The sequence below is a fragment of the Geotrypetes seraphini genome, chromosome 1 (assembly GCF_902459505.1).
Source record: "Geotrypetes seraphini chromosome 1, aGeoSer1.1, whole genome shotgun sequence".
Lineage (NCBI taxonomy): Eukaryota > Metazoa > Chordata > Amphibia > Gymnophiona > Dermophiidae > Geotrypetes > Geotrypetes seraphini.
Genome location: NC_047084.1, coordinates 462,437,614 through 462,458,254, shown reverse-complemented (window position 1 = coordinate 462,458,254; position 20,641 = coordinate 462,437,614). Strand labels below are relative to the sequence as shown.

Below are 20,641 nucleotides of genomic sequence, written 5' to 3'. Positions count from 1 at the left end.
ACATAAGGTGTGCAAATTTATCTCATGCATATTTATTGGATAACTCAAATTCTTAAAACCAACTATTAGATATTTAATACAAACAAGTGTTATCTTAATCAATTCAATTTTAATATTATCTCCTACAATTCATTTCATCACAGTACAACTTATCAATACTTAATTTATTAATAAATATCACAATAATTTAGTCAGTGAACCTAATCCCCATCAACTCACACTCACTGCCCAACTTTCACACACATACTACAATCATTGTGATTACTTTTATCCAAAACTGGATCTGGGTTAGTTCATTAGTCCATGATCATCTAGTACAGGGGTGTCCAATTTGTGGCCCAGTGAAGTATTTTGTGCGGCCCCGGTCGAGGGTGATGAAGTGTTTTCCTCTGCTGCCCAGGGAAGCCAAAAGGTTGGACACCCCTGATCTAGTCAGAGAGGCTTCAAACTGAGAGTTACACAACAGTCTAGCACATGAGTCTCACAGTTTCTTCAACACAACCGGGAGGCCTCTCTGTCCATCATGAGGACAGAGAGGCCTGCCGGTTGTGTGTGAAAGTTGTGAAGTGAGTGTGAGTTGATGGGGATTAGGTTCACTGACTAAATTATTCTGATATTTATTAATAAACTAGCTTTATAGCCCGTTACATTAACGGGTGCTAGAATATGTGTGTGTCTGTCTTTATTTCTTTCTCTCTCTGTCTCCTTAGCTGCTTTCTGTATTTCTGTCTTTCTTTCTTTCACCCCTTGCGTGCTCCCCCTGACCATTCTCCCTTCTTTTTACCTCCCTGTGCCCACCATCACCCCTTCATTGCTCCCCTTATCCAGCAGCAGCTCTTCTCCCTTTGTTTTACCTCCCTCCTGTCCATCAGCACCTCTTCCTGCTCCCCCTATCCAGCAGTAGGCCTCCCTTCATTTCCCCCCTCCCCCCCCCCTCCCGTCCATCAGCACCTCTTCCTGCTCCCCCTGTCCACAGGAGTTAGTACAGGCCCGGTCTCTGCTGTTCTTCTTGGAGTTTGTTCTTTACTCGGATAGAGAGTCCTTGCCGCCCCCCCCTTCACTTCCCGCGGGCCCGACTACGAACCTGGTGATTCCAGCAGCGTGTGCAGCAGTCTTCACACGCTGCTTCGGGTCCTTCTACTGCCCTGATTTACTCTGGCACGTCCCTGATGACATCATCAGAGACGCGGCAGAGCAAATCAGGGCAGTAGAAGGGCCCGAAGCAGCGTGTGAAGACTGCTGCACACGCTGCTTGAATCGCCAGGTTTGTAGTCGGGTCCGCGGGAAGGGAAGGGGAGGGGGGGCGGCAAAGGACACGGACTCCTCTGGTCTGTCGCGGAGGGTGGCCCGGCTCCATTTCTCGTTTCGTCCCGGAGAGGGGGGGCAGGAGGCGCTCTTTGTGCCCCAGTCCCGGCTTGTGGAGGCGATCGTCGGCTGGCTGGGAGCAGGCTTGTGGAGGCGATCGTCAGCTGGTGACATAGTACGCGCATGCGCACTCGTGCCGCCACACCCCGACAGATCAGGGATCAGGGAACATGCGGCGCGAGTGCGCATGCGCGGCTAGCATTTTATTATTATAGATTAAGTATTGATAAGTTGTACTGTAATGAAATGAATTGTGGGAGATAATATTACAATTGACTTGATTAAGATAACACTTGTTTGTATTAAATATTTAATAGCTGGTTTTAAGAATTTGAGTTATCCAATAGGCAGCTATTTAATTAACTGAAAAAAAACCCAAGCTTAGGCTTTAGGTTATGCATATTTATTAAGGACAACCTCCATACCGGACTAGCTGAATGTGCCCCAAGGAATGGCTTGAGAAGCACTGATTTAGTATACAAAAATAGCAGAGAATTACATCAGTGGCATAGTAAGGGGGGCAGGGGGTGGGCCATCTGGTGTGCTGTCTTGGTGAAGGTGCTGGCACCTCTCCGTCCCCCCATGACACTCTCGTGCCCTCCCTTCCCCAACACCCTTCCCTCCGTACCTCTTTATATCTTTGCCAGCGCGAGCAACTACTCTGGCCTGCTGCTTGCGCTGGCCTGGTCTCTCTGAAATCACTTCTGGGTCGTGGAGCCAGGAAATGACATCATAGGGAAAGCCAGCGTCGGCGCAAGCAGCAGGCAGGAGAAGCTCCTTGTGCTGACAAAAATTTAAAGAGGTAGTGGAGTGAGAAGGGAGGGCGCATGTGTGGCGTGGGGGGCATGGAAAGAGCGGGAAGCAGAGAAGAGGGTTTGGGGGGGAACCACCGCCCTGGGTGCCTCCTACCCTCGTTATACCACTGAGCTACATCCTAATCCTGGAGGGAAGAGGCATTGAGAATAACCACAACAAGGTAAACACATCATATTTCAGAATCCCTAACATCGCTAAAAGCTCATGAGTTTAAGTTCTCAAGATGGATGCCACATTTCAACAAACAGTCTGAATTGTCCTGTATTAAAAGGAGATGCTGGTAAGAGGAAATGTAAAATAAAAATGAAGTGAAAATGAAATAACCCAGAGCAGGTCAGATCCAGTAAGTGGGTGTAAATAAATGTTCTTTTCTGGTGAGCCACAGCGAAAAGAGCTGGGTTTATCTTCACAGTTTTCTTTTGAGAGAGTACAAGTTTCCAAACCTCAACTATCAGATCTACCTGCTTCTATCTGCAGCAACCAAAATGTTCTTTTACTAGCAGACATGACAATATTCTTTGAATAATAGGTATCCTAAAGGCCAAAGGGGACCTGCGTAATGTTGCATACACACACACACACAGAGCAAGGCACAGGCCATGTTTCGGCTATATGGCCTGTGTCAGGAGACTGAAAGTATTCATAAGAACATAATAATTGCCATACTGGGACAGATCGAAGGTCCATCAAGTCCAGTATCCTGTTTCCAACAGTGGCCAACCCAGGTCCCAAGTACCTAGCTAGATCCCAAGTAGCAAAACATTTTATGCAGCTTATTCTAGGAATAAGCAGTGGATTTCCCTAAGCCATCTCAATAATGGCCTGTGACTTCTCTTGTAGGAAATTATCCAAACTCTGCTAAGCTAGCTGATTTCACTACATTTTCTGTCAAAGAATTCCAGAGTTTAATTACACATGCGATTAAATATTTTCTCCGGTTTGTTTTAAATCTACTACTACTGAACGACAGATCGCAGAGAGTTCTACTAGGAAAATCCTTATCTGAACCCAAACCACTCCACTGGAGTGCCTCAGGGAGCCTTACTATATCACCTCTCCTCTTCAACCTCTATGTCAAACCAGTACTGGACATAGCAGAAAAACACTGATTCAGAATCCACTCTTTCGCAGACGACCTACAACTCTACCTCGCCCTAAGCCGAGACACACAAATATATAACCTCCAGTCTTGTTTAATTAAAATAAAGACTTGGATGACCGGGAACAAGTTACAATTAAATGAATCCAAGATAGAACTTCTCTGGATCCACAAAGATCATTGCGTATAACCCCGTCTGTCCTTTCCTGGGGCACAAACACCCTTACACCCAAGTATAACGTCTGCAGCCTAGGAGTAAACTCTCGACTCAAACTAATCAATGACATCACATATCCAAACTAGTATGATCCTCCTACTACCTCCACCAGCTAAAAACCATATGTGCATTCTTCTCAGAACCCGAATTTGCCCAACTACTGTACACTTTTGTACTATCCCGCATAGACTATTGCAACACACTACTAGTGGGCCTGCCTATCAAAAAACTCTCCCGCCTCCAAAGGGTGCAAAATGCTGCAATCCGCCTCTTGAAAAACCTAGGCATCCATGACCATGTTACCCCTGCATGCAGTGGCTGTCCATTCAAAAGCACTGCACCTTCAAGGCCCTGGTCCTTGCTTTCACAACCTTCCATGAAACGATTCTGCACTACATGAAAACTAAACTGCAAATCTACTTCCCAAAGTGACCACCGAGGTCCCAAGGAGAAAAACGACTAACCATACCCCCTCGGCCACTACCTCAAAACTGAAACAGCCCGCAAACGCTCCTACTCACATTTCATACCCAGACTATGGCATACCATCCTCCCATTTGTTAGAACGCTAGATGGACTTTGGAGCTTCAAGAAGGCCGTGAAAACCTTCCTCTTTACAAACCCAGCACCATAAGGACATGCACCCAGAAATGCCATTCAGAGTCAACGCACCTTAGTGTGTATATGTTTTATTTTCATGTCTGTATTATAAATTATGCACTTCTGTCCAAGATGGCACTATTAATCGCTAAATTTTTATGATTGGGATTCAGATTAATCACTATTACACCCAACCTCCACCTATTTTACACTCTTCCCAGTGTATTATGAATCTTTAACATACTATTGTATCATCTTCAATATATAAACGAATTGCTTCTCGGCCTTTTGGCTAAGATCAAGTGTAGTATCTGTTCTTATCAGTTTAATAAACGAATGTGGCCTCAGGTACACCTCCTCCACCTTTGATATAGTCCTGTATTCGGTGGGGATATCTGTGTGTCATATCTGTCCTCACTGGCCTACAATCTTGCTGATGAATTTTGAGTAAGGTGGAGAACACAGCGGCTCTGGGAGATCCTTGAAAAAGCACCCCCTCAACCCGCCTGCAAACTTTTTATTATCTGTATCTTCAAGGAGGTAGGCATTTCCAATACATTCTGTTTGCTGAGAAATGCCTTTTCCTTCAAGCATGTGGCTCTTCTTCCCATCCACTTCCCTTTTAGTCAACAACTTAAGTAAAGAGGGAGAGTAGCAAAAAAAAAAAAAAGCAGAATGATGATGAGAGCTGCCCTAAAGGTCTCGAGGGGTTGCCTCTGGCTCCCTGACCTTGCATTGAAAGATTAAAGGAGACGAGACTTAATAAACTGCTTTTTCTGTGTGGTTTACACAATCAAAGCAATTTACATATTTTAGACGGGTACTTATTTTCTATCTGGAGCCAGTGGGGGCACTAGCACCTGTCCTCCCCTTCGCCCCCCCGCTCTTTCTTGATCCCCCCTGCCGTGCACTCCTTCCTTTAATTTTCCCAGCATGAGCAATATCGTGAACTTGCTGCCCCGTGTCGGTGTCTGCTCTCTCTGATGTTACTTCTGGGTCCTGCGCCTACGAAGTGACATCAGAGGGAGAGCGTAAATTCGTAATGCTGCTCGCGCTAGGCAAATTAAAAAGAGGTATGGGGGAAGGGAAGAGGGGGGCACGGGCGGGGGAGGGGCACCAAGGCCATGGGCACAACTCATCTTTGCTACATCACTGCCTGGAGCAATGAAGTGTTACAAGGTCACAAAGTCACAAGGAGCTGCAGTGGGAATTGAACGCTCATCCTCAGGATGCTGAGTAGAGAATGGCACGGGGACAAAATCTGTCCATGTCCCCGTGGGCACTGTCTCCTCCCTGTCCCCACAGGCTCCATCTCTGACCCTGCCCAATCCCCACAGAATCTGTCCTCATTTGCACAAGACTTATGATTTTATATTTAAATCTTTTTATTAAAGTATAAAAAGGGGCAATATTCTGTACAACTGTTTATAAATCACAAATAGAGCCTTCCATCACAATCTTTCCCAAAGATTCAGTTGCCTATGTTTGTATATCATCTTGGAAGGTAATTGGCTTGTCTTTCAGACATGGGTGTAGTAAACTGGGTAATGGATGAACAGGAAAATAAGTGTTTATTAAACGCTGGAAATGCTCCTTAATGCCGACAACGATGGATGAATCTGTTGCAGTAATAGTAAGATACTTGCGCAGCTCGGCACCCAATGGAAGGACATTGCAGATGACCGCAGACAAGCCGCGAATGATGTCATTTAACAGCACCATGTAAATGTAAAAGCAGCTTCTGCAGCTTTTTTTATTTATTTATAACTTTTCAAATTATTTAACAAGCATTTCATCTTGTACAGAAAATGCAATTAAGAAAACAATATTAATTACTTTCAATCATGAAAATAAACCAAAATTACAAAAGAAATATATTACTCAACTACTAGTCCTCAAAATTAGATCCAAGATTTAAAAATAGGAGTGAATAAAGTACAATATACCAATCAATTAAAGCAAATCACAATATCTATTGCTGAAAGAGAGCTAAATTACTTGGACCCAGATGTTTCTCCTTTTTCAAGGCGCTTCATAGAGAGGAAAGCCGTCAAGTGAGCTGGGTCAAAAAGATATATTTTAAAGTACGGTATCTAATTACACATTTACAAGGGTATCTAAGGAAAAATAAACTGCCTATCTGGATCACACCTGGTCTCAGTAATAAAAATTCCCTTCTTCTCTTTTGAGTCTCTCTCGAGACATCAGGGAAAATTTAAATATGGAAACCCAGGAAGTCTCTTGATCTGTTTTTGAAGAAGAGCTTAAGGATCCAGTCTTTATCTGGAGCCAAGGTTGCTGCGGATGGGCAGATTGGATGGGCCATTTGGCCTTTATCTGCCATCATGTTTCTATGAAGATCATGAGCATGGAAAATGATGAAAGATCTTGAAGGCGATAGAATAGACGTCATAAAGGATTTCAATCTCCTAGGCTCTTTTGTAAACAAAGAAGCAACTAACAGGGAAGAAATAGTCCGCAGAATAGCACTGGGTCACTCATCAATGAAGGCTTTCGACAAAGCATTCAAAGGCAAGGAGGTAACACTCCAAACAAAGATCAGGTTTGTCCATGCACTCATTTTCTCAGTGATCAGTTACGGATGCGAAAGCTGGACACTACGGAAACAAGACAGAAAGAAGATTGACTCATTTGAGACTTGGTGCTGGAGAAGGATTTTAGGCATGCTGTAGACCACCAGAAGAGCTGGTTAGACAGCAGTAGGACAAGTTTCAAGTTTATTATGGTTTGATATACCACTTTAGTACCAAAGCGGTTTACAATATAAAACAATTTAAAAACAAAAATAATTAAAACATGGGAAAGGACATATATATGCAGATTTGAATTGTCAAGACATGGCACAAGAGGAAAAAAGGGGAGGGTTTACAATTTATAAAATAAAAAATTTGGAAAGGTAATGGGATGCATACCACTGCCTACAATCAGGACACCGTTTATAGAATTTGCCCTTTAGCCTATATGCCTTTATCAAATAGGTGCTTACTGGTCCTCTCAACCTAGGTAGGGTTACCGGACGTCCGGATTTCCCCACCTATGTCCTCCTTTTGAGGACATGGCCAGGGGTCCGGACGGCTTTTCAAAACCCAGCATTAGGATTAGGGTGGGGATGGGCAGAACTGGGGGGGCTTGGGAGCAGGTCTAGGGATCTGGATTTTCCAATTGGAAAATCTGGCAACCCTAAACCTGGGTAACCTCTTATAAAACTATCTTCTATGTATCTGGGGTAAAATAAAGTGCTTCATACATCTGTCCGTAAGTACTGTGAATGTGTTTAATGAATTTCTGGCCCTATATGTAGGTGTCTGTGACATCACTATCAAACAAGTGCCTTTTTTTTCCTAGGTTTTACATATCTTTATTAAGTCACATGAAAGTACAACAAAGTCACTCAACAACTGATACAAGTTTCCTCAAAATTAAATTCAATTGTAGTTCTGCTTACAAATAAGCAAATACAGAAGAGGAAAAGGAGGAAGCCAAGCCTTTCTCAGGTTTCTTTTTCACAAGCATCATCTCAATTTATCATAAATCAAAGACTAGAACTATGAACACATATCTCTCTGTATTTTTTTTACGTTGTTACCGCATGGTATCCCCAAAACATTCTCAGTTTTGGACTACAGAGTAGACCAAGAAGGGACCGTCGACAACTCAGAACCAAAATTATGTGCTTGATCACAATAAGTCCTTGGGCTAAAGAGTTTTTCTCTGTATATCAAAAAATGAGTCAGCAATAAGTTATTAGAATAGCATATGCACAAGAAAGGACACTTTCTTTTAGTTATTTCTGGTTGTAGAAAAAAGTGATTTCTGTCTATCTCAGGGCAACAGCATTCATACTGAACTCCTGACAAAGGAAAATTATTATATAGCCGCTACCTGTAATTCCAGGTACTTCATTCAAACACAGCATCGTTTAGTCATGAAAAATATATGAGAGATTAAATACTTGTTTAATAGCTACACACATTTAGAAGGGTTTCTGAGAACTCACTCTTGCAATGGTGGTTGGAATGGAGAACAGAGTGTAGCAAGCAGGAAATGTTTCAGCGTACCTTCCTTTTGGCAGGAAGTGGTGGTTAGAGACGGAAACTTATATATATATATATATTTTGACTGCCAGCTAGCTGCAGCTGCTTCTCTCTTCCCCTCTCTGTTTCTTGCACTTTATTGTGAATTCTTCTGGTTCTGATAAGAGGGGTAGCCACACCATCTGGTTGGAATGGGGCCTACATAACTGAGCTGAAGCCATAGAAACAGGGTGATTCTCCTTTCCCCCAAGACACATACCGAACAATAGATGGCTGTCTGGGATGGGACTGGATGAAGAGGAGTTGATACAAAATGGAACAGGGGCCAGAATCTGGCCGAAGGGTGCAGGAAATAGAACACGGTGACTTTTACTGGTAAGAAAACCCTTCATACTTCTTTATGTGACTATTTCCATGTAGGGCCCAGTTACTTAGAAAAATGGGAAAAGAGTGTTGGTGGCCTAAAGTGCAAAACAGATGCTTTAAATATCCAAATTTGAAATACAGGTTTGAGAAAAGGTCCACCAGTTTTGGGTTCTGGGTGCCTCATTAATTTTTTAGGCTTACATGAAAGGTGACATGGCTATACCAGGCTCCCACGGAAAGGAGATTATCAGATATAGTTAGGGGGAGGTGAAATTAGTCCTAGTATTGGCTGTATACTTACTTTTGTTAAGCCCAAAAGGCTGCAACAGGAAATTGATGGCAGCTTCCCAGTCCCAAAACATCAGAAGTAATCAAAGCCAGCATTAGGAGGGGGTGCAGTTGCCCTTGGCCCCCATTTTACAGGAAGCCTAGGGTTACCAGATGTCCAGGGAAACCTGGGCATGTCCTCTTTTTGGAGGACTGTCCGAGTGACCAGATGGATTTTTAAAAAACAACTGCTCATCCCAATTTTCGAAAAGCGCTGAGCTCAGGGCTGCGTCTGGAAGGCCTCTAAGCATGCACGGATGGGACGCAACAACATCTCGCATATGACGTCTGATGACGTTTGAGCATATGTGGGACGTTTCATACATTTAGTGTTGCGAGCCTTATCCATCCATACATATACAAAGCTGATGAGATATTTGGGAAGGGTGTTACATTAACCTATTCAATTGCATGCAGGGGGTATATTATTAGGTCATTGGTCTGTGTTGGGGGTTAATGGGAGGGGCCCAAAAATTTGGGTAATGAAGGCCTTTATTGTAGGGGAAAAAAGCATCCTTCAGTGTTAGATGTAGCCTAGCTGCCCATCCTATTGGCAATGGAAGAACAAATTTCATGCACTTTTGCTGCTGGAACTTCAGGAATTACAGTTGACTTTTAAAGGGAAAAAACGATTTCTGTCCATTTGGGGGCCATATATACAAACACTGCATCTGAGAGTCAGAGGGCACATTTTGAATCAGTTGGGAGATCCTTAATTTTCTGTATCTTGAGGTTAGAGTCAATTGTCAACATAGGGATGGGTATATACAGTATACGTATCAAATTTTTTTTGTTTTAGTATTGCTCCGCTCCACATAGTCTTTCTACAATGTAGGAGGGGTAGGATAATTTCACTCTACAAGGAGTTCCTGGGGGGGGGAAGAAGGGGAGGGGTGATTTTTGGTGACGTAGGGAAAGGGGAGGGTAGAAAGGAGGGATGGGGTTGGGTGGGGGGGATGATTTGGTTATTTGGGGTTGTTTTAAATGTGGGACTAAATTTGATATTTTCTTGTATTTTGCTCCTGGATTTTACCCTTTCGAGGGTTTGGTGGGATTCTTGAAGACTGGGCATTCTGCTCCAGGTAGTAGACTATTTTATCGTATCCTCTGTTTTATTTCTGATTCAGCTGGTACCATAGGGTTCTGGCCTTTTCTTTTGGCATCTGAGTATGGTACCCTCAGTTAGAGAGTGGATTAATTTTACAGAGATAGGGAGGAGAGGGGGGAGTTGGACTGGGGTTCTGGGAAAGTTTACTGTATGCTAAGTCTGTCGATTTTGTATTGAACATGGTTGTTGTTCAAAAATATTTAAACGGTAAGATATATAGTATCACCTCATCACCAATTTGATCAATCCTGTCATTGACTTTAAAAATCCCTCCTACCTCCCAGACCTCTAGAAAGTCTACTTTGAAAGCCCTGGTGGTTCACTGGAGAACCGGGGCAGGAGCGATCTTCCTACACTCCTGCCCCATGCGAGACACTATCTAAAATGGCAAACCTCACGAGACCGTGGGAACTCATGAGAATTCGTGGCAGCCATTTTAGATAGCAGTTTGCACAGGGCAGGTGCATAGGAAGATCGCTCCTGCCCCAGTTCATCGCTGGACCACCAGGGCTTTCAAGGTAGGCTTTCTAGAGGTCTAGGAGGCAGGAAAGAGGTGGGATATTTTAGAGTCAACCAGAACAGGAGACGGGAGGGATCCCTCTTGTCCCGGCTCACTGCTGAACCACCAGAGCTTACAGCAGACCTGGGGGAGGCCTGCAACTGGCCAGGAGGGGGGGGAGCAGGTGGACACCAACTCAAATATAAACCGAGACCCCCATTTGACCCAAAAATCTCAGTTTATATTCGAGTATATACGGTACAAGTTTATAAGTTTATTAAAAATTTGATATCCTGCCAAATCAGGTTTCAAGGCGGTTGAGTGTTAAAATATTTTCTCTGATTTGTATTAGATTTACTACTTAGTATCTTCATTGCATTTCCTCTAGTCCATGTATTTTTGGAAAAAAATAAAAGTAATTCAACCAGGATTTTACAGATCTCTATTATACTGCATCTCCCCTCAGCTGTCTCTTTTCCATGCTGAAGAACCCGAGCCTCTTTAGCCTCTCCTCATAGGAGACTCATTCCTTCCCCTTTATCGTTTTAGTTGCCCTTCTCTTTACCTTTTCTTATTCCGCTATCTCTTTTGAGACGTCATGACCACAATGGCACATGATATTCGAGGTGCAGTAGCACAACGGAGAAGTGCAAAGCCTGTTATACAAATATTCTCTGTTTTATTCTCTATTCCTCTCCTAACAATTACTAATGCTCCGTTTGCTCTCTTGACTGTTGCTGCACACTAAGCACTTTTCAGTATATCATCGACGATGACACCTAGATCCTCTTCCTGGATGGTGACTCCTAATGCGGAATCTTACGCCATGTAGATAAAGTCTGGGTTCTTCTCCCCTACATGCGTCACTGTTTGGGGTGAATCTCTTCATAGAGGCAGTTAATAAATCCCACTAAATAAATGTTGCACTTGCTCACGTTAAATTTTATTTGCCATTTGAATGCACAATCTCCCAGTCTCATAAGGTCCTCTTGCAATTTCCCCAGTGGATCTTGTGATTTAGCAACTTTGAATAACTTTGTGTCAACAGCAACACCTTCTACTAAGATACACCAACAGATTTGGTGTGCTCCAGGGGTCTCAAAGTCCCTCCTTGAAGGCCGATATTCAGTGCATATTCATTGGGGAAATCCTGAAAACCCGACTGGATTGCGGCCCTCGAGGAGGGACTTTGAGATCCCTGGTGTGCGCTTACCAATTAGTGTGTGTAAAGTAGAGAATGACATGGGGGCAAATTTGTCCCATCCCCGCAGAAACTCAATATCCCCGTCCCCGTGAGTTTTGTCGCTGTCCCTGACCCATTTCTGTAAGCTCTGCTTTAACCGCACAAGCCTCGAACACTTATAATTTCAAAATGGTTGAGGCTTGCGCAGACGAGGACGAAGCTTGAATGAAAGGGGCAGGGACAGGAAAAGGACTCGTGAGGATGGGAAAAAAATTTGTCTCTGTGTCATTCTCTAGTGTAAAGTTCATGCAGCCCATAGGTATACAATAGGCTGCATGGTATTTTGCATGAGCCAATTATTAGCACATACTAAATCCATTCGTATACCTTGGTAAAAGGACTCCTTAATCAGTGGCATAGCGAGGGTGGGAGGCGCCCCTTGCCCCGCCTCACCCTCTTCTACGCCCCCCGCTCTTTTCCCTTCCCCCCCCCGCGCATGCTCCCATTCCTTTCCTTCATACCTGTTCAGTTTCCCCGGTGTGAGCAGCATCTCTAACAGCCTGCCCGTGCTGGTGTCGGCTCTCCCTCTGATGTCATTTCCTAGTCGTGGGACCAGGAAGTAACATCAGAAGGGAGAGCTGCTGCTATGCTGGCAAAGAGCTGGAGGTACAGTGGCGGGGAATTGAAGGTGTGTGCATGGCGGGGGAGGAGTGGGAAGGAGCGTAGGGTAGAGAGGAGGAGAGGTGTCTGGTGATCTCACCAAGACGGCACCCAGGAGAGTCTGTCTGCCCCCCCCCCTTACTACACTACTGTCCTTAATCATCTCACTTATTATTCCCTTTTCTAAAAAGCAGTGGTCCCAGCACAGACCCCTGGGGAACCCCATTTCCAACCCTTCTCCACTGAGAATACTGACCCACCGTACTTTCAGTTTTCTGCCTTTTAACCAATTCTAAATCCTCAATAGTACATTACCTCCCACATTACCGGATGCTAGGGACCACCTTGGGGGTTAGCGCCAAAGAAAAGGATCTAGGTTTCATCATAGACAATTCAATGAAATCTTCTGCCCAATGTGTGGCGGTGGCCGAAAAAGCAAATAGGATGCTAGGAATTATTAAAAAAGGGATGGGTAACAAGACTAAGAATGTTATAATGCCTCTGTATCGCTGCATGGTGCGACCTCTCCTGGAGTATTGCGTTCAATTCTGGTCTCCTTATCTCAAGAAAGATATAGCGGTGCTAGAAAAGGTTCAAAGAAGAGCAACCAAGATGGTATAGGGATGGAACTCCTCTCGTATGAGGAAAGACTAAAACAGTTAGGGCTCTTCAGCTTGGAAAAGAGACGGCTGAGGGGAGATATGATTGAAGTCTACAAAATCCTGAGTGGAGTAGAACGGGTACAAGTGGATCGATTTTTCACTCTGTCAAAAATGACAAAGACTAGGGGACACTTGATAAAGTTACAGGGAAATACTTTTAAAACCAATTGGAGGAAATTTTTTTTCACCCAGAAAATAGTTAAGTTCTGGAACGCGTTGCCAGAGGATGTGGTAAGAGCGGCTATCATAGCTGGTTTTAAGAAAGGTTTGGACAAGTTCCTGGAGGAAAAGTCCATAGTCTGTTATTGAGAAAGACACAGGGGAAGCCACTGCTTGCCCTTTATCGGTAGCATGGAATATTGCTACACCTTGGGTTTTGGCCAGGTACTGGTGAACTGGATTGGCCACTGTGGGAATAGGCTACTGGGCTTGATGGACCATTGGTCTGACCCAGTGAGGCTATTCTTATGTTCCTTGACTTTCTATCTTCCTCAAAGAGTCATGTAGGAGGTGCTTTGTGAAATGCTTTGTGAAAATCCAGATACACAATGTGATCTGGTTCACTTTATCCACATGTTTATTCATCTCTTGGGAAAAAATATATAGCAGATTGCTGAGACAAGATTTCTCTTATTAAAACTACTACTTATCGTTTCTGTAGCACTTCTAGACATAAGCAGCAAGATACATTAAATATTCAAGAGACAGTCCCTGCTCGGTAGAGCTTACAATCTAATTAAAACATGGACAAGTCGGGGGCCAGGGAGTTTCTCAGAGAGGGAATGATGAAACGGGCATGGGTGCTTTACAAGTGAGTGGGAGTTAGGAGTTAAAAGCCACGTTGGCTTTGTCCCTTTAATCCGTGTTTATGTATATGCTCAGCAGTTTTATCTTTATAATAGTCTCTACCATTTTGCCCAAGCTCACTAGACTAAAATTTCCCAGGCCACCTCTGGAACCCTTTTTAAAAATTGGTGTTATGTTGGCCATTCTTCAGTACCTTGCTTGATTTTAAAGATAAGTTAAATTACTAATAATAGATAACAATTTAATTTTTTGATTCTATTGGTACTCTGGAGTGTATACCATCCAGTCCTAATGATTTGTTATTCTTTAGTTTGTCTATTACAGATATTTGTTTCAGTTGCTCCTACTCCTTACTGTTAAACACTATTTTTGGTATGGGTATCTTCCTCATATCTAATTTATTCAATTTGCTTTATTTGTTCTCAGAGAGGTTTATATGAATTTATTCAGGTACTCAAGCATTTTTCCCTGTCTGTCCTGGTGGGCTCACAACTTATCTAATGTACCTGGGGCAATGGGGGGATTAAGTGACTTGCCCAGAGTCACAAGAAGCAATGTGGGTTTGAACCCCCAACCTCAGGGTGCTGAGGCTGTAGCTTTCACCACTGCACCACACTCTCCCACTCTCACTCTTCTTCAGTGAAGGCCAAAGCAAAGAATTAATTTAGTATCTCTGCTATAGCCTTATCCTCTGTGAGTGCTTCTTTTACCTCTCAATTTTCTAGAGGCCCAACTGGTTCTCATACCGGTATCTTGCTTCAAATGCATAATTTTTGTCTCTGTGGCAAGCTTCTTTTCAAAGTCTCTCTTTTTTTGTTTCTATCTATAGACTAGTAGGAAATAATGGAAACTCAGACGATTCGTTCCACAACCCCAAAACTTTAATACAAAATACTGTATGTACTTGTATTGCAAGACCTCGCTCATTTAGAACCACACTCCTGCAACACATGTATACTGTATGTACTCGTATTGCAAGACATTGCTTGTATATCAAGTTAAAATTTAATCAAATGTTTTGCTTGTCTTGCAAAACACATTAACTGCAATCCTAGGTTTTACTGTATTTTATATTCCACATGTCCTACAATTCTATGTGGATCACAAATTATTCAGGTACTCAAGCATTATTCCCTAACTGTCCTGACGGGCTCCCATTCTATCTAATGTACCTGGGGCACTGGGGGATTAAGTGGCTTGCCCAGAGTCACGAACCCACAACCTCAGGGTGCCAAGGCTGTAGCTCTAACCACAGCACCTCACACTCCCACGTTGCTGCTGAACCTGCTCATTTTCCTCTTTCACCCAGGATTATACGGTTTCCTGCTCATTCTTTTGTGGAAAGTTGATGATTTGTTTCTATCTACTTTGGTAGATGTGAATCTCTGATATCTTTCTATTTTGCTCAGTACAGGAGATTCGCATTCCTGTTTCAGTTTCTCCAATATAGCATTGCAACATTTGTTAATAAATTCCTAGGCATTGGAAGTGGCACCTTCTGGTACTATGATCTGAATTAAGCTCACATCTTTTCAGTAGTTAAGTGGAGTAAGAGCTGGGTGATAAATGCCTCTACAAAAAAAAAGGCCAGATGCTGTTTATTATAGGTAAGGTTTTGGATGTAATCGGTCTAAAGTGGTTTTGTATTTTAGGGCTCCGGTGCAGCGGGGAAGATCCTATACAGCTGAATCTCTATCTGATTCATCTGGGGTGAGTCCTTGGTAATATCTGATATTAGTTGATTTGAGGCATTGAGAACTTTGGGGGCAATTCTATAACTTGCCTTATTAAATAAATTCTGCCCCTAAAGTGCAAGTAGAGAGGTAGATCAGAGAAAGACACAAGCATCATTTAAAGATATCTTTTGTTACATGAGGATCTTCTTTTTATTTCTTGGGGGGGGGGGGGGGGAACCCCAGCAGCATAGAACACATCTTGTGCTTCCTCACCCATTGCAATTCTGCAGTAATTGTGCAAGGAAATGATAAGTCATATCTAAACTGAAACAGATCCAAGCTAGGAGTCACAGAGCAGAGACACCCTAAGGGATCATTATTACACAAGGGCTTGTATCTGCAGAAAGAGAGGGGATTGTGTTCTAAACTTTGACTTCTTCCTTCCCAGAAAAAGCGGAAACAGGAACCTACAGTGGGAGCAACGCCTCAGACAGGGTCACAGGATGAGAAAGTAAGTGTGGGGGCATCTATATATTTGTGTGCAAGTGTTACACAGGCAAAGATGGGTGTTATTTCCTCTTAAGCGTAAGACCGTTTGGAAAGAGGGAGAGAAGAGTCAGAGACACACAAAAACATCACAAGGACCAAAGGGAGCCTGCATGTCTCTTGACCCCTCCAGCCCTCACCTCAAAGTAGACTTAGTCCTCCAGTCCCTGAAGTGATGGCAGAGATTTATAGAGTACCGCTGGGTATGGACAACCCCCCTCAGAACTGCCAGCATTAACCTTGAATCCTCAAAGTGTAGTGCAGTGCTGAAAGGAAGTGCACATTCCTTTTCCTGATCATATAACTCCCTGTAGAGGAAGCAGCCTGGCACCAAGTGACAGTCATCAGTGAGAAGCCTGGGCAGTTCTGCTAGAGCAGTGATGGCAAACCTTTTAGAGACCGAGTGCCCAAACTGCAAGCCAAAACCCACTTATTTATCGCAAAGTGCCAACACAGCAATTTAACCTGAATACTGTGATTTTAGTTTAGGAAAAACAACTTGTACATTAACATCTTTTGGCCTTAAAAGAAAAACACAGTAACAGAGCTTTCAATGATACAAACACAAATTTATTTTTAAAAAATGAAGCATCCAATACAAATCTATCTCTATACCATAAATAGAAATGGATATTCCCTGAATCGACAATCTGCTCTCCTCTGCTATGCCACGCTGTGAGCTATGCTCCTCTCCAACCTAGCTCCTCTCCAACCCCACCACGGGAATCACCTTCACCACAGACTCAACAGGCTGCCGTCTGCGCCACATGTGAGCCGCCCAACTTACCCCAGCCAGAGGAGGGAGGAAGCGCTCCCATTGGACTGCTGGGCAGAGGGGCGGGTGATGTGAGAAATGTCCTCAGGCGCATGTGGAGAGGGGGAGGGGAGCAGCCCAGCCTTGCGTCCCTCTGGCTTTCTAGTAACGAACTCTGGTGAACTCTGTGCTGGGGGTGACGGCACGCGTGCCCACAGAGAGGGCTATAGGTTCGCTACCACCGTGCTAAAGAGTTTTCAGTTCAAGACTTGGTGCATGTTGGGATTTAGAGTTCTGATTTCTCACAGAAGAGCAAAACTGTGAGTTGCTATATTGGCACGGTATTGGAGGCTTACAAATATACAGTAGCTATAGCAAGTCTATACACCCATAACCATTTTTCACATGTTATTGTGCAGAACATCAGACTTGCATGCATTTAAAGCCTGGTCACTTTTTCTTAAGAAACATAAACACTTTCTGCATTTTAATTTGGACTATTTAATCCTTTAAGATATTCATATCGCAAGGACCTTAGGCCCTCTTTTACTAAGCCAGGCTAGAGGTTTTTATCACAGCCTGGAGTGCTGAATGCTCTGACACTGCTCTGACACTCATAGGAATTCTCTGAACATCAGAGCAGCATCTGAGCATTTAGCACTTTGGCCGCGGTATAAACCTCTATTGTGGCTTAGTAAAAGGGGGGGGGGGGTTAATCAGGACAAAAAAATACAATGAGACACAAAGCATAAAACAAATGATTATATAAACTCATTAGATGCCTTACCTCGGCACCAAACTCCTTCAACAAACACCGAACAGCAACACAACAGATTGGCCAGCCACAGTGAGCACTGGACAGTATGGCTCAGCGCCACAGTCATTATTCAGCATGCTGCCACACTCTTCTACTATATGACAACACAGAAAACTACTACTGCTACTATTAATCATTTCTATAGCACTGAAAGGCGTATGCAGCACTGTACATTTAACATATAATAGACGGTCCCTGCTCAGAAGAGCTTACAATCTAATTTGGACAGAACATATAGGGGTTTGGGAGTCACTTGTAGAGAGAATAATAGGATGGATAAAGGTAATTTTATGGTGAGTGGGAGTTAGGATTTGAAAGGACAACAGAAGAGCGGGACTTGGGTGTGATTGTATCTGATGATCTTAAGGTGGCCAACCAGGTTGAAAAGGTGACGGCGAAAGCTAGAAGGATGCTATGTTGCATAGGGAGAGGTATGGCCAGTAGGAAAAAGGAGGTATTGATGCCCCTGTATAAGACTTTGTGAGACCTCATTTAGAATATTGTGTATAATGCTGGAGGCTGCACCTTCAAAAAGATATAAAAAGAATGGAGTCAGTCCAGAGGAAGGCTACTAAAATGGTGCGTGGTTTTCTTCATAAGGTGTATGGGGACAGACTTAAAGATCTCAATCTGTATACTTTGGAGGAAAGGCGGGAGAGGGGCGATATGATAGAGATGTTCAAGAACCTACGTGATGTAAATGCGCATGAGTCGAGTCTCTTTCATTTGAAAGGAAGCTCTGGAAAGAGAGGGCAGAGGATGAAGTTAAGAGGTAATAGGCCCAGGAATAATCTAAGGGAATACTTTTTTACAGAAAGGGTGGTAGATGAGTAGAACAGTGGTGGAGACAGAGACTGTGTCTGAATTCAATAAAGCCTGGAATAGGCATGTGGGTTCTCTTAGAGAGCGGAAGAGATAATGGTTACTGCAGATTGGATGGGCCATTTGGCCTTTTTCTGCCATCATGTTTCTGTAAAAGGGACAGAATCTGGAATTGGCAGTAGAGGAGAAGGATAGGAGAGACTTGCTCGATGAATTCACAGGGTGGGGGAGCATGGAAGAGATAATTGTGGAGAGAATCTGAGGAGCTGCAGAGTGAATGCACTTCTAGGTCAGTAAGAGGAGTTTGAACTGTATTCAGAAATGGATAGGGAGCCAATGAAGAGACTTGAGGAGAGAGGTAATGTGAGTATAGCAGCTCACGCGGAATGTAAGTCGTGTGGAAGAACTTTGCATGGATTGAAGGGGAGAGAGAGTATTGAGCAGAAGACCTAACCACCTTATCCCACCACTTGGTCACCCACATAACCCAAATAACATCCCATGCTCACTCCTCTTCCCCCTCCCTTCCTCCCTCCGTAAACTCACAACCTGAAACAGGACTCCTACAGTCTAATAAACCCACTGTCTCAGAAGTGTCAAACAAGGGCACAGTCCAGATTTTCATCTTCCAAACTGTATTTGGTGACCATCGATGATGCAATCACATTAGCAATAACACTTTGTTCTAAAGAATCACCCTTGGTCCACCATTGAGAATCCAGAACCAGATCCCAACTCATCCCGAATTCATCTGAGGTGACAGTTGGTTATCCCAAAATTTTTGGAGTTCCTCCAGGCCCTCAAATGTCTTTGTAGACTTGGTAAGCGTAACCCGGAGCTTCACTGGGTAAAACATGCTGTAGCGAGCTTTCAATTGCTTGAGCTGCAGATGCATAGCCATAGATGTTTGCAGTGCTTCGACGTGGTCTAGTTAAAATCTGGCACCTATAATATCAAATGCTTGTCATATTTAATTGACAAAACAAAGAAAAAATTCTAGAGAGTGCTATACCACCTGTTAGTAAATGATTGATTTAATCACTTGTTTTCATTTAAGCACGTTTATTAACCACGAGCACACGAGTGTATCCCAATGATGGTGTGCAGCTAAATGGTGAGTGTTTGCTCACTTGAGAAAAGCCGATTTAGTTAAGCATTAAAGCTTTGGTAATATAGGGCTCATAATTGAATCAGAAATACAACTAAAAACCTGCCCAAGTCGGCACTTGGATGATCAAAAAGACAGGTCGCCCAAGTGCTGATAATTAAAAGGCTTTCTAGAAGTATCCACTGACTTTTTAGGCCTCTGAATCCCACTGTGCACCCAGAGCTGGGAGGGGCATTTTTGGAGGAGTGGTTAAGGCGGGATATGGGCCAACTTAGACTTAGTTGTACATAAGAACATAAGCAATGCCTCCGCTGGGTCAGACCTGAGGTCCATCGTGCCCAGCAGTCCACTCACGCGGCGGCCCAACAGGTCCAGGACCTGTGCAGTAATCCTCTATTTATATCCTTCTATCCTCTTTCCCATCAGGAAATTGGCCAATCCTTTCTTAAACCCCAGTACCGTATTCTGCCCTATTACATCCTCTGGAAGCACATTCCAGGTGTCCACCACACGTTGGGTAAAGAACTTCCTAGCATTCGTTTTGAATCTGTCCCCTTTCAACTTTTCCGAATGCCCTCTTGTTCTTTTATTTTTCGAAAGTTTGAAGAATCTGTCCCTCTCCACTCTCTCTATGCCCCTCATGATCTTGTAAGTCTCTATCATATCCCCTCTAAGTCTCCTCTTCTCCAGGTAAAAGAGCCCCAGTTTCTCCAATCTCTCAGCGTATGAAAGGTTTTCCATCCCCTTTTTCAGACGTGTCGCTCTCCTCTGAACCCTCTCGAGTAACGCCATATCCTTCTTACGGTACGGCGACCAATATTGGACGCAGTACTCCTTATGCGGACGCACCATAGCCCGATACAATGGCAGGATATCTTCTTTCGTTCTGGTAGTAATACCCTTCTTGATTATACCTAGCATTCTATTCGCTCTCTTAGCGGCCGCTGCGCACTGTGCCGTCGGTTTCATTGTCATGTCCACCATTACCCCCAAGTCCTTCTCTTGGGTACTCTCATTCAATAACATCCCTCCCATTGTATAGTTGTACCTCGGGTTTCTGCTTCCCACGTGCAATACTTTATATTTCTCAATGTTGAACGAGGCTGCCCAGACGGAACTTAAATGTTGTGACTTAGGCGATCTAAAACTAGGTC

At 43.7% G+C, this 20,641-nt stretch overlaps 1 protein-coding gene and 1 non-coding gene across 3 annotated transcripts in view; both read left to right on the top strand.

Moving 5' to 3' along the window:
- The first annotated feature begins 4,369 nt into the window (after positions 1–4,369).
- Positions 4,370–4,562, top strand: LOC117352772. The gene has a single exon (XR_004537832.1). It is a non-coding gene; the product is annotated as a U2 spliceosomal RNA (small nuclear RNA).
- A 3,868-nt stretch (positions 4,563–8,430) lies between these two features.
- The window catches only part of LOC117349569 (rho guanine nucleotide exchange factor 3-like), a 77,326-nt gene continuing 65,115 nt past the window's right edge, over positions 8,431–20,641 (top strand). Inside the window, exons 1-3 of one of the 2 annotated variants that reach the window (XM_033923169.1) lie at positions 8,431–8,527; positions 15,417–15,474; positions 15,889–15,951. In XM_033923169.1, the coding sequence (XP_033779060.1) occupies positions 8,466–8,527; positions 15,417–15,474; positions 15,889–15,951 (183 nt within the window). In that variant the 5' untranslated portion in view covers positions 8,431–8,465. The remainder of the gene's footprint in view (positions 8,528–15,416; positions 15,475–15,888; positions 15,952–20,641) is intronic. The other variant, XM_033923152.1, reaches the window with a different exon arrangement.